Source organism: Muntiacus reevesi, chromosome 12 (genome assembly GCF_963930625.1).
Source record: "Muntiacus reevesi chromosome 12, mMunRee1.1, whole genome shotgun sequence".
NCBI classification, from domain to species: domain Eukaryota; kingdom Metazoa; phylum Chordata; class Mammalia; order Artiodactyla; family Cervidae; genus Muntiacus; species Muntiacus reevesi.
Genome location: NC_089260.1, coordinates 42,695,300 through 42,707,428, shown reverse-complemented (window position 1 = coordinate 42,707,428; position 12,129 = coordinate 42,695,300). Strand labels below are relative to the sequence as shown.

At 47.0% G+C, this 12,129-nt stretch overlaps 1 protein-coding gene across 2 annotated transcripts in view; it reads right to left on the bottom strand.

Annotated features, from left to right (window-relative positions):
• Positions 1–10,420, bottom strand: part of SBSPON (somatomedin B and thrombospondin type 1 domain containing) — a 33,507-nt gene extending 23,087 nt beyond the window's left edge. The window contains exon 1 of one of the 2 annotated variants that reach the window (XM_065902859.1): positions 10,110–10,420. In XM_065902859.1, coding sequence (XP_065758931.1) covers positions 10,110–10,323 — 214 coding nt within the window. In that variant the 5' untranslated portion in view covers positions 10,324–10,420. The remainder of the gene's footprint in view (positions 1–10,109) is intronic. The other variant, XM_065902858.1, reaches the window with a different exon arrangement.
• Positions 10,421–12,129: the final 1,709 nt, after the last annotated feature.

The window sequence follows — 12,129 nt, the reverse complement described above, 5'->3', positions numbered from 1 at the left end:
GCTTCTGTCATGTCCAACTCTTTGTGACCCTACTGCCAGGATCCTCTGTCCATGGGATTCTCCAGGCAGGAATACTGGAGTGGGTTGCCATGCCCTCCTCCAGGGCATGTTCCCAACCCAGGGATCGGACCCACATTTCTTAAGTCTCTTGCATTGGCAGGCAGGGCTCTTTACCACTAGTGCTACCTGAGAAGCCCAATCTATGATTTTAGCAGCCTCATAAAGAGAATCAGAAAGTTCTGGGCCCCAAACAAGAACATCTTGGGGTCTTCATTGTCAGACAAAGTGAAAAAAGTTCATGTAGAGTTTTACCAGTAGACAGGTGTTCCACAAAATATTTTGAGTTAGAAGATGAGTCTGAAGTATTTATTCCTGTTCTGCACAAAAGATTCTCATCTTGATTAACTTGTGAACTTTTGATTCTTTGGATTGCAATTTGTCACAGATCACAAGCAATCTTTGGTCACGGAGGTTGGGAGAACAGAAACTTCTGACAGATTTATTACCACAAGTCATATATCTCAGCTGCTTGACACAGATTTCCTTTTGAACTCTTCCATTAGTGTTCTTGTTCCCTTCCCACTAAAGCTCACCTAACTCACATCTGTATACAGCATAACAAAACAGTCTTTCTTCATATGATTTTCTCATCCTTCGCATTTCACTCGCTGTCACTGGGGGCCGGCAGACTCTCACCTAGCCAGCAGAAAGAGCTCCTGACTCCAAGCTCACTACAGCTTCCTCGAGTCTTTGTTTGATTTTAATGGAACCATCCTACCCCTTTTAGAGGAAAGAAACCTAGATTTAATGGGTGCCTAGAAGCACTGCAAGCCTTTTTCTTCTCCTTTGTTTCAACTCCACATAACATTCAGGTTGAGTTTCCCCAGAAGTGGATCTGACTGAGAGCAATTTATTTGGGAGGTGATCCCAGGAAGTATAAGGGGATGGGAAACAGAGACAGAATCAGACATGGAAGAGAACAGAGGTAGAAAGCGGATGTCAAAGCTTCTACTTTGTTTTTTTTGTTTTTTTTTTCACCACATTTCAGTGGGTTTTGTCATACATTGACATGAATCAGCCATAGAGTTACACGTATTCCCCATCCCGATCCCCCCTCCCACCTCCCTCTCCACCCGACTCCTCAGGGTCCTCCCAGTGCACCAGGCCCGAGCACTTGACTCATGCATCCCACCTGGGCTGGTGGTCTGTTTCACCATAGATAATATATATGCTGTTCTTTCAAAACATCCCACCCCCACGTTCTCCCCCAGAGTTCAAAAGTCTGTTCTGTACCTCTGTGTCTCTTTTTCTGTTCTGCATATAGGGTTATCGTTACCATCTTTCTAAATCCCATATATATGTGTTAGTATACTGTAATGTTCTTTATCTTTCTGGCTTACTTCACTCTGTATAATGGGCTCCAGTTTCATCCATCTCATTAGAAATGATTCAAATGAATTCTTTTTAACAGCTGAGTAATATTCCATGGTGTATATGTACCACAGCTTCCTTATCCATTCATCTGCTGATGGGCATCTAGGTTGCTTCCATGTCCTGGCTATTATAAACAGTGCTGCGATGAACACTGGGGTGCACGTGTCTCTTTCAGATCTGGATTCCTCAGTGTGTATGCCCAGAAGTGGTATTGCTGGGTCATATGGCACAAAGCTTCTACTTTGAATGCAGTGAACGCCTCTGGCTCTGGGCTCACTGGGGAGTGGCAGTGGACAGATCCGGACTGCAAGGAACCATCAAGCCTTTCCCCATACGCCAGCTCATGTCCCTTCCTCTGGAGCCTTCTGGTTATCAGACGTCCCCACCACAGCCATGGGGAGAACGGCCAAGAGCAGAAAAGTAAGTTAAACAGTTCAATAATGAATCTTCACACAAGAGTAGCGGATATTTCCCCATGTTCTAAGGGGAATAGCCAGTCATATCAAAGTAAAATTGGGCTACCTGGGCGGTAAAGAATCTGCCTGCCAATGCAGGAGACTCAAGAGATGCAGGTTTGATCCCTGGATCAGAAAGATTCCCTGGAGAAGGAAATGGGAACCTGCTCCAGTATTCTTGCCTGGAAAATCCCAAGGACAAAAGAGCCAGGCGGGCTACCGTCCATGGGGTTGCAAAGAGTCGAATACCACTGAGTGACTGAACACAAATAGGATCCAAGTGAAATTATTTTAAAAGATGCACCACTATTCTCTCTCTCTCTCTCTTAATGGCTTTCAAAACTCCTTCCAAGGTTTTGCCATTGAATTTGGAATAGAATTCAAGCTCCCTGAGTGGCCCACCACGTCCTGGGGGACCTGCCCGTGCCTGCCTGTCACTCCCACCGGGAGCCAGCCCCCGCGCCCCACCACCTCTTTCCAAGCTCTGCCCACGGTGGCCCCTCTGCCCCTGGCCACACCCACTTGTGCTTTTTCAGGACCTTTGGCTGTGCGTTCCCTCTGCTGGAATGTTCCTCCCACACTGGGCATGGCTGGGTTTGGCTCATCTTTGAGGTCCCAGCTGAACTATTTCCTTTCCAGGGAGACCTTCCCTGACCGGCTTATCACACACACACATACACACACCCCAGAAAATTATTTCCTCTCAGAGTTCAGTGTTTCCTGCCTTCTAGCATCTCCATGATTCAGAATACCAACCAAATGAAGTTGCTCAGTTGTGTCCAACTCTTGCAACCCCATAGACTGTAGCTTGCCAGGCTCCTCAGTCCATGGGAGTTTTCTAGGCAAGAATACTGGAATGGGTTGCCATTCTCTTCTCCAGGGGATCTTCCCAAACCCAGGGATTGATCCTGGGTCTCCCGCACTACAGGCAGACTGTTTACCTTCTGAGCCACCAGGGAAGCCCATAATTCAGAATACATACGTATTTATTTTGTTTATTGTTCACTTTGTATTTCATCCTTAGCACTTGGCAGATGACAGGTGCTCCATAAATTGTTGAATGGATGAATGAAATGGCATTAGACCAGGTCCTCCTCCTTCCTAAATTAAATTCTACATTGAAACAGACTCTGGCTTCCTCACATCATAAGTTAAAATTCGTTTGGGTTTCTCTGTAATGAACTTTTTGCCCAACCCAATAAGAAGCCAAAGGACTGACAGAGGCTCCAGGGTGTGAAGGAAAGCTGGTAGAAGAGCAAAGTCAGAAACTCCCAGAGCCAAACACAGAAGAAATTCCTAACCTGGGCCAGAGTTGCCTGGGATCTCCTGGCAATGGTGGCCCCAAAGAGTGTCCCCTGGAAGGAGCACTGCGTCTCTGCTCCTTAAGGTTAAGAAGAGTCCAGTTTCTCCCAGCAACCACAGTCCATCAAGTCCCTCTTAATCCATTTTTATCTCCTGGCATTACCACCTCTTGAAAGTGACAAGCTCTTTCAGCATTAATATCTGTGGCGTGAAGTGGTATTTCCTTTTATTTGAGCCTGATTTCCCTCACTCGAGAATTTCAGAATATGGTGGGAAAACCCCTGTGTGTATCTCGTCTGAGCCACTCATGGACTTACTGTTCCAGTAGACCCCTGCCCTGCAGCTTTTGGACCCATCTTTCTATAGACACTTTCCCTCTCAGAATCCCTCTCAACTTTGCCCAGGCCCATTCTCAGTCCAGAGAGAGATGGAAACCAGAATTACACACACTATTTTCAACTGTAGGTATCAAGTGTTAGTCGCTCAGCTGTGTCTGACTCTTTGCAACCCCATGGACTGTAGACTGCCAGGCTCCTCTGTCCATAGGATTCTCCAGGCAAGAATACTGGAGTGGGTAGCCATTCCCTTCTGCAGGGGATCTTTCCCACCCAGGGACTGAACCCAGGTCTGCTGAGCTGCAGGCAGATTCTTTACGATCTGAGCCACCAGGGAAGTCCTGTAGGTATCAAAGGGTAATCTAAAATTTTTTTTTTCTAATGCTTTTCTTTGATGATGCCAAATACACACACACACACACACACACTCACACACAGCAGCAGCAGCGGCAAACTCAGTGAAAGGCAAGCTCCCTCATTCATGAATACAGTCTGGATTACTTCTTCTTAATGTAAAACCTGGTTATCTTCCTATAGCCTCTCCTTGGTTAATCAGACACTCAGACTTTCCTCTCTGTAGTCCGGCCCTGCCTGCCTGGCTCTTTGCCACTTAAAAGGTGAAGGCCACCCACGATCAAGCACTTTCTCTCTCACTTTGTTAGATTCCCATCAGTTCTTAGCCCTAACCATTTCTAAGGAAATATTCTTTTTGCACTTTATGCACAGCAGCAGCACTGATGCTTGGCTTCTGTTTCTCGACAGTCTATAGAAGGGAATTCCCTGGTGGTTGTGGTTAGGGCTCCATACTCACTGCCGAGGATCTGGGTTTGATTCCTGGATGGAGCACTAAAATCCCACACACTGCACAGCACAGCCAAAAACTGAAAAGAAAAAACGTCTATGAAGGAAAAGTAAAACAGTCCCTCACACACACACACACTCCTCAGGGTGACACAATTTTATTTATTTTTTTAAAGATCTTTTTCTTTTATGTGGACCACTTTTAAAGTCCTTATTTAATTTGTTACAATAGTACTTCCGTTTTATGTTTCAGTTTTTTGGCTGCAAAGCATGTGAGAATCTTAGCTCCCTGACCAGGGACCAAACCCACACCCTCTGCACTGGAAGATGAAGTCTTAACCACTGACTGTCCGGGAAGCCCCTAGGTGACACAATTTTAAATTTACGTCATCCGCCTTTTTCTCTCTCCTTATGCAGCCCCTTTCTGAGGAAACGTGTCACAACTTCTCTGAAAGTCCAACAAGATCATAAAAACTGCCCAAGTGCCTATGGAGCCCCTCAAAAAGCATAAATAAAATGACCAAATATTTGTTTCCTCTTGCAGAAACCATGTTATTGGTCCCTGATAGATTGTTTTTTTTTTCTTTTGAGATATTAACTGGACAAGTTTATGAAATGCTAGCAAGACAGTGAAATGAATTGTCACCTTAGAAAAACAGGATTGTAGACACCGTGCAAACCTGGGGTGGGAGGGAAGCGGATAAAAATAAAAAAGATAATGATACCTTTCTAGGGAGTAAGTTTCTAAGGTGAGTTCTTTTCTCCTTTTGTGCATTCCCACACTTTCTGCAACAAACATATGTTTTGTGATAAGGAAGGAAAATATCATTTTTAAAAAGGACATGTGGAGATGCCTCAGAGGCACTGAATGGTCCCTTTTTTTTTTTTTTTGGACAATTGTTTGTTAGCAAAACTGTGATAGCTCTTAAGTGTGTGCATGTTGAGTTGCTTCAGTCGTGTCTGACTGTTTGTGACCCGATGGAGTGTAACCCGCCAGGCTCCTCTGTCCATGGGATCCTCCAGGCAAGAATACTGGAGTGGGTTGCCATGCCCAGCTCCAGGGGATCTTCCCGACCCAGGGATTGAACCCGCTGTCTCTTATGTCTCCTGCACTGGCAGGCAAGTTCTTTACCTCTAGTGCCACCTGGGAAGCCCTGCAATAACTCTTAGGGGATTGCAAAGAGGAGCAAGACACATTTTCTTGCCCTCGAGAGGCACACAGTTGATGGAGAAAAAAAGACTCACTCTACCAGTATTTACATGGTGCTTGCTCTGCAAACTCCACAGCTTCTCATAAAGCCTCATTTCCCTGAGGCAGTGAAAACCTAATGTTTAAACCTGTGGGCTCTGGATTCAGAGCGCCTGGGCTCAAACCTCACTTCATCACTTTTTGGCTGTGTGACTTTGGGCAAACTGCTTGACGTTTCTGTGCTTGTTTAGCTCATTCATAGAATGAGGTCAAAATGGAGAATCCCTTGCTGGGTTGTGAGACCTAAGTAAATTGAGAGCTGTGGGGCTCCTTAGAGAGGAGGGCCTGGCACAGAGTAAGTGCTGGGTAAGCACAGATGACTTTCCCCTCCTGGACTGCACACCCAGGGCTGCAGCCAAATCATGTCAAATTCTGGCGCCAGTCCCTGCTCGTTATTTCCGCAGGGACAAAGGCAGGGGAAGCCACACTGTCTCAGGCCATGACGGCTCCAGTGAAATCTTGACTTTCTAAATCATCATGGACTATGCCATCCTTTTTGGGGGGTGAGTTTGGGAGCCTGTATTTTCCAGCATGGTGCCCCTGCTCCCTCCAGTTGAGATGTCAGCAGATTTTGGCCGGTTGATTTCCTAGTGCTGTGTGCTAAGCCATTTTAGTTGTGTCTGACTCTCTGTGCCCCACAGACTGTAGCCAGTAGTCTCCTCTGTCCATGGGATTCTCCAGGCAAGAATACTGGAGTGGGTTGTCATCTCCTCCTCCGGGGGATCTTCTAGACCCAGGGATCGAACCTGGTCTCTTACATCTCCTTACATTGGCAGGCAGGTTCTTTACCACTAGCACCACCTGGAAACCCTTAGTTGGTTTCCTAGATTCCCCATTAATCTGGCAAAAGAGACTGGCCCATATAGGCTACTCATTTCTTTGTTCTGCTTCACTTGAGTTTATAATTACTCTTTCTTAAGTTGCTCATGCAAGATCTAGTGCAACTTACTGCTTCTATGGTCTTAAAAGGCAGACTCTGTGAACACAGCTGATGAGCTGGAGCCTGGGCGTTAGAAGCCTGATAAGCAAATCTTCCAGAAAGTTCTTTCAGGGCAGGGTAACTTGGATCTGCCCCCTCCTCGGCCTTTTCCCATATCTGATCAGGCCCAGCCAATGGTGAATTTTCTATCATTTGAGGATGTGGAGTGGTTATGGACATACATTATTGGTGTCGAAACCCATGCCATCACCCTAATGAGATTTTCTGAAATGATTAGTTTCAGAACTTTTTTTTTGTTGGAAAGCTTAGTCATTCTGGGTTTGTTGGAAAGTTTAGTCATTCTGGGTTTGTGTGTGTGTGTGTGTGTGTGTGTGTTTTCTTGGCTGTACTGTGGGGCATGTGGGCTCTTAGTTGCCTGCCCAGGGATCAAACCTGCACCTCCTGCATTGGTAGCATAGAGGCTTAACCTCTGTGCCGCCAGGGAAATCCTGAAAGTTTAGTCAGTCTTTAGAGTCAACTTATTTTTCCTGAGTAAAAAAATAACTTTCTATTTAGAAAAAAAATTTCCAGTACTTCATCTCTTAGTCACATCAAAAAAGTAATAATAATAATGCATTTCTCAAGATGAAAAAATCTGAAGGGCTAGAGGTAAGTTCCATTGACACAGTTACCTTGTTCATTCACATGTAATGTCATTTCAGGCAAAACTGCTTCCGGCAGCACTGGCAGGTAAGAAGCAAACACGATTCTCAGAGGCAGAGCCGTCCTGTGTACACAGAGTCACTGGAAGCTCTGAGTTGCTGCTCTTGATTTATCCAGGAGGAACTCACAGCTACGAGTTGGCACAGACAGATGGGGCTGCTGGCGGCATGAAAGCAGGCAGTCGTGGGTTCTGACCTCATTCTGTTGCCCGCTAGTGTTAACTTTGTGATGGGAGAGCCCTCTGAAAGCCCCAGCTCATGCAACTGGGAAACACCAATACAAGCCCACCTCACCTTTCCCCCAAACACACAGCATGGTTGTGATGCTGGTCCAGGGCTGAGAAAACCAAGCATCTCAGCTCCATCTTGCCCCTCACTCTCCTCAGTTCTGAGGCCTGAGAAGGCTCAGGCTCACAGAGTGACTGCCTTCCAACTGTCTATTATCTTTCTTCTTAAAAAAAAAAAAGTTTATTTATTTATTTGGCTGTGGCAGGTTGTAGTTGTGGCATTCTCCGAGATCTAGTTCCTGAACTAGGAATGGAACCCAGGCCCCTGGCACTGGGAGGGAGGAGTCTTACCCATTGGACCATCAGGGAAGTCCCTGGCTGTCTCTATTTTCTTGCTGCCTTGCCCCCAAAACTTCAGATGCAGAGGATCTATCACAGAGGAGCCTTTTCCATCCCCAGTCTGTTTCTGCCTAGGCCTGGGAGAGCCTCTGCTAACTCCCTTGGGAAGGGCATTTAAGGTTCCTGAAAATACTCCTTTAAAAATCCTATCAGGCCCCATTCCCTTTTCTGGTTTGGGTTTCTTTGTCTGCCGCCCCAGCCCGCCCTAAGCACTAAGAGCCCAGGAATTTTTTCTGAGTTCTCTGGAAGATAGCAAAATCTTCTCTCTTCTGCTATCACCTTCCCAAAAAATCCTCACTCTGAAATGACAGGCCTTTATTTTAATATTTCTACTTCCTGGACTAAAAAGGAGGGATTTATTTTTGACCAAATAGAGACTCGGAGGATTCTGGAATTCCTCACAGCATTGTTAGGGCTCATGAAAAGGCCAGTTTTCCTCCTGACACTCACCTATCTAGCTGTGTTCACCGTCTGTCCTGTTCACCAGGTGACTGTCAGGGCCTGGCCTAGCACAAAAGGCTGAACAACCATGGATGCTTTCCTCCTAGAACTCCCATTCCCCTTCTAGAGGCTTCTCGCTCATTCTCTGTGATTAGGCTTGCCCATTACTTCCTCTGAGAAACCTTCCTTGAATTCCTCCGGTCTTCTGAGCTTTTCCTCTCTGGCCTCCCAGATCCATTATTTGGACACTGAGCATGTTGCAGATGGTTTTGTGTGTGTTTTCCTGCTGGACTCTGAACTTTCAGGAGGGCAGAAACTGAGTCTTCATGGTTTTTGTATCACTGTGCTTACCACAGACTGGGTCCCATTATCTGAACTGCAGGAATCTTGTCTTTCCCTTTAAAATGTAGGTAGAATGCTCAAGAGAGAAAAAAGGTTTGGAGACAGAGACTGCCATAGTGGGAAGGCTTTGCTCAAGTGATCCAGGGAACTGAGACAAACAGGAGTTTGGGAGGGATGCTGTGAGGAGCAGGGGCACCTGTCCAGAGGCTACTGCATTTCCTAAGTAACTGACTCTTCACCTTACTTGGGTAGTAAAGTGCCCTGGCTTTGGTGCAGAAGCAGGAAAGCAGCTTATTTAAAAAAAAAAAAAAATCTGTATTCTCAGATGTGTCATTAGCTTTCACTCAAGATAAAAAAAAAATCTTCATGTTTTTTCAACTGTGTTCTTTCAGCAGCAGGCCTGGGTGACCATCCTGCCATGGGCCCGTGGCCTCTCCCTGCCTAAAAAGAGGCAGAAAGAGTGCTATTCTCTACCAGGCATCTGGGTACCTGGGGAATAACAGCCCTGCAGGTTCCTTTTCCAGGAACATGCTGAGGATCCCACAACACCAGGATCCTTGAGGTCTAGCCCTAATGCATGCGTGGCTTTTGGGGTTTTGTGATTATCAGGGAGCAGGGCTACTTTTCTTTCCAGACCTGGCTTCTTCTCAAATACGCCTTGTTCTTCAGGACTATTCTCACCACATCTTCCTTTACCTTTTAATTAAGTTGGCATTTATTGCGTCTATACCAGGAGCCTATACTGTGTGAGGTTTAAAGATCAAAAAGACTGAACCTAAAGGAAAACCAGCAAGAATGAAACATACTAGGAATCCTGGGATAAAACCCTTAATCATGTTATATGGATACAACTGAATTTAAAGAATATAAGGAACACCTCATAGGAGGTGCAACAGGTCCAGAGTGCAAGTGAGGACAACTGTGGTCCTCCAGAACTCCTTCTCCAGAAGAAAGCACCCTCCAGAGCCAGGCCTTGGTGCCACGTTCCTCCCCTCACCCCCTCTTGATTGAAAGCTAAGGGTTAACAGAAAGCACTGCGGTGGAACCTGGCCTGGGGTTCCCCTGGCACATGCCAGTGCCATGTCTCCAGGCAGGCGGTGGCCGGACCAGGCCTGGAGCTCCCAAGCAGAGGGCTTCACGAGGCAGGATGGCCTGTGCGCTTCCAGAACACGGGCTCTAGTCCCTATGGCCAGGCCCTGATGGGAAGGGGTGCTTTGGAACTGTATGTCCAGAAGACTGGAGATGCCTGGATGGAGGGGGCAGGGGGACCCTAGGATGGAGAGTCTGGGGAGTACCTAGAGAGAGGGGGCTGAGAACCCTAAGACAAAGAGAGCTGGGTGGGCCTGAATGGGGGACAGGGGGTCTAGGGTGGATAGACGAGCCCAGGAAAGCCTGGCTCCGGGACTGCGGTCCCCGGAGTGGGACCTGCGCCCCTCTGCTGCGGGCGAACTGCCAGCTGCCCACCCTCAGGCCCGCCACCCACCTGGGCACGCCCTGGCATAGTCGAAGCAGCAGTCCCCGGTGATGCGGCAGGCTTGGTCGCAGAAGCACGTCCCGTAGACCCGGTCCTGCCTCCAGCCGCTGGCGAAGCAGGCGGGGTCCCGGCCGGGGCAGCAGCGCCCGGCGTCCGCGCAGCCGGCCAGGGCCCCGGGCCACGGCCGCGCCAGTACGCACAGCGCCATCCACAGCGTCCTCATGGCGCGCGCTCTGCACACCTTCGGGGCAAGTGCCGGGGTGCCTCGGAGAGCGCCGGCCCCGGAGCAGCCCGGCCCGGCCCTGCCCCGCGCCGGCCCCCGCCCCTCCCCAGCCCTGGCGGCGCGCCCGTCGGAAGCCGGGCGGGGACCGGCGGGGAGGGCGCCTCCGCCCCTGGCGCCCGCGATCGACGCTCGGGACACCGGCCCCCGCCCACGGCGCCCGAGGCCCAGCCCGCGGGGAAGGCCGGGACGCAGCGAAACAGCAGGTGCTCTGGGATCTCAGGGAGCGAGCGGGCCCGCCAGCCACCCCGCCAGGGCGGCCGCATCTCCTGGCTCCAAACTCTGCTTCCTGACGTCTGGGGACAGGTTAGCCAGTGGGCGGCTTGACTCCGAAGCCAGGAGCCGTATAGCACTCGATGGGCACGAACCGGGCTCAGTCGCACGGCTCGCCCAGACTTAGCCCAGAAAGCCACGATGTACTTTTCCCAGGACACCCAGTTCCCCTCCACTATCTCCCCAGGCCACTCAATCGAGAGATAAGACTGAAGAAACGTCCTTTCTTTCTACGGCAATTTCTAATGGGTTTTTCCTGCCCCAGGAAAATGCCACTTTGTTTCACTGAAGAATCAATTAATGATACATAGACTACCAACGGTGCCTGTCTTTCTGTTAAAGCAGATTTCCCCAAGGAAATTCTGCTAGATGGTATTGTAGAATTAATTTCTGCTTTAATCAAGTGCCATCCTACCTTCGTATAGACATTTTCTTCCACCTTTTTCTCCAAATATATTTTCTGTACTTTTGTTAACCAAAAAGTTCTGGAAGTTTCATTTTCTTTTGTATTTTTAAACATTTAAACTATTCATGGTTTTTGTAAGAAACTGAGACCATAAAGTTGTATCTGAGAAATTTAATTAATTTCAGGATAATTTTTTTCCTTTCTCACATGAAGACTTCTCAAAGAATTCCTGTTGCTCTTCAGAGACTAGAAAAGTAACAAAAGGAAAAAAAAAACTTGGCCGCGAAAATAAACAATAATCACACATTAAAAAAGATTAAGCAAAAAAGCTGTGACATGAAAAAGATTGAATCTTTTACAAGAATTGTACCTTATAAACTGACATCACAGATGAAGTTTGACAAGGGTACAAAGCAATTTTTCCCCACTGTCCAAAGAAAACACGCTCTAAAATAAAAAAGAAATCTTTTCTTTGTGATTATTTATACTAATAAATCTCAGGCTTGGAAATAATCTTATTTTCCTCTTTAGGTAAGTCTTTTTGCAATTTAATTTAAAAAGATTTACTTTTTAATATTTTTAGTTCTTGGTAGTTGATATTAAATAACTTTCTCAGCAAATTATACCCTCTGCTTTTACCTGTGTACATTTTATTAGCATCTTCATACTAACTCATTCATGTAATTTGTCTCCCACATCTTCCCTAAGTCTGTCTGCTTTATGGAATGCCTTTAGCTAGAGACTTGTTCTGTAATGTCTTAAGAATCTGGACTTGTTCCAGGAAAACATAAATGCTCCACTGACAAGTTCATTTTCAGATACAGAAAGTAGAAGAAGATGACCTCCAGTTTAAGAGAATTAAAAATACTATGCCCAGTGCTTCCTCAAATACTTCTTTTCATCCCTTTTTCCTTATACCCAGACAAAACCCAAAATCTAAAATCAAAAACAGGAAGTTGGGAGTCTGTGCTCAGAAAGGTTGGGTCCAGTTCTGACTCTGTGATCTTGGACAGTTCGCCTCCAGTGTCCTCGACTCAAATAAAGAATACTAACTTTTAAGATTGCTGTGT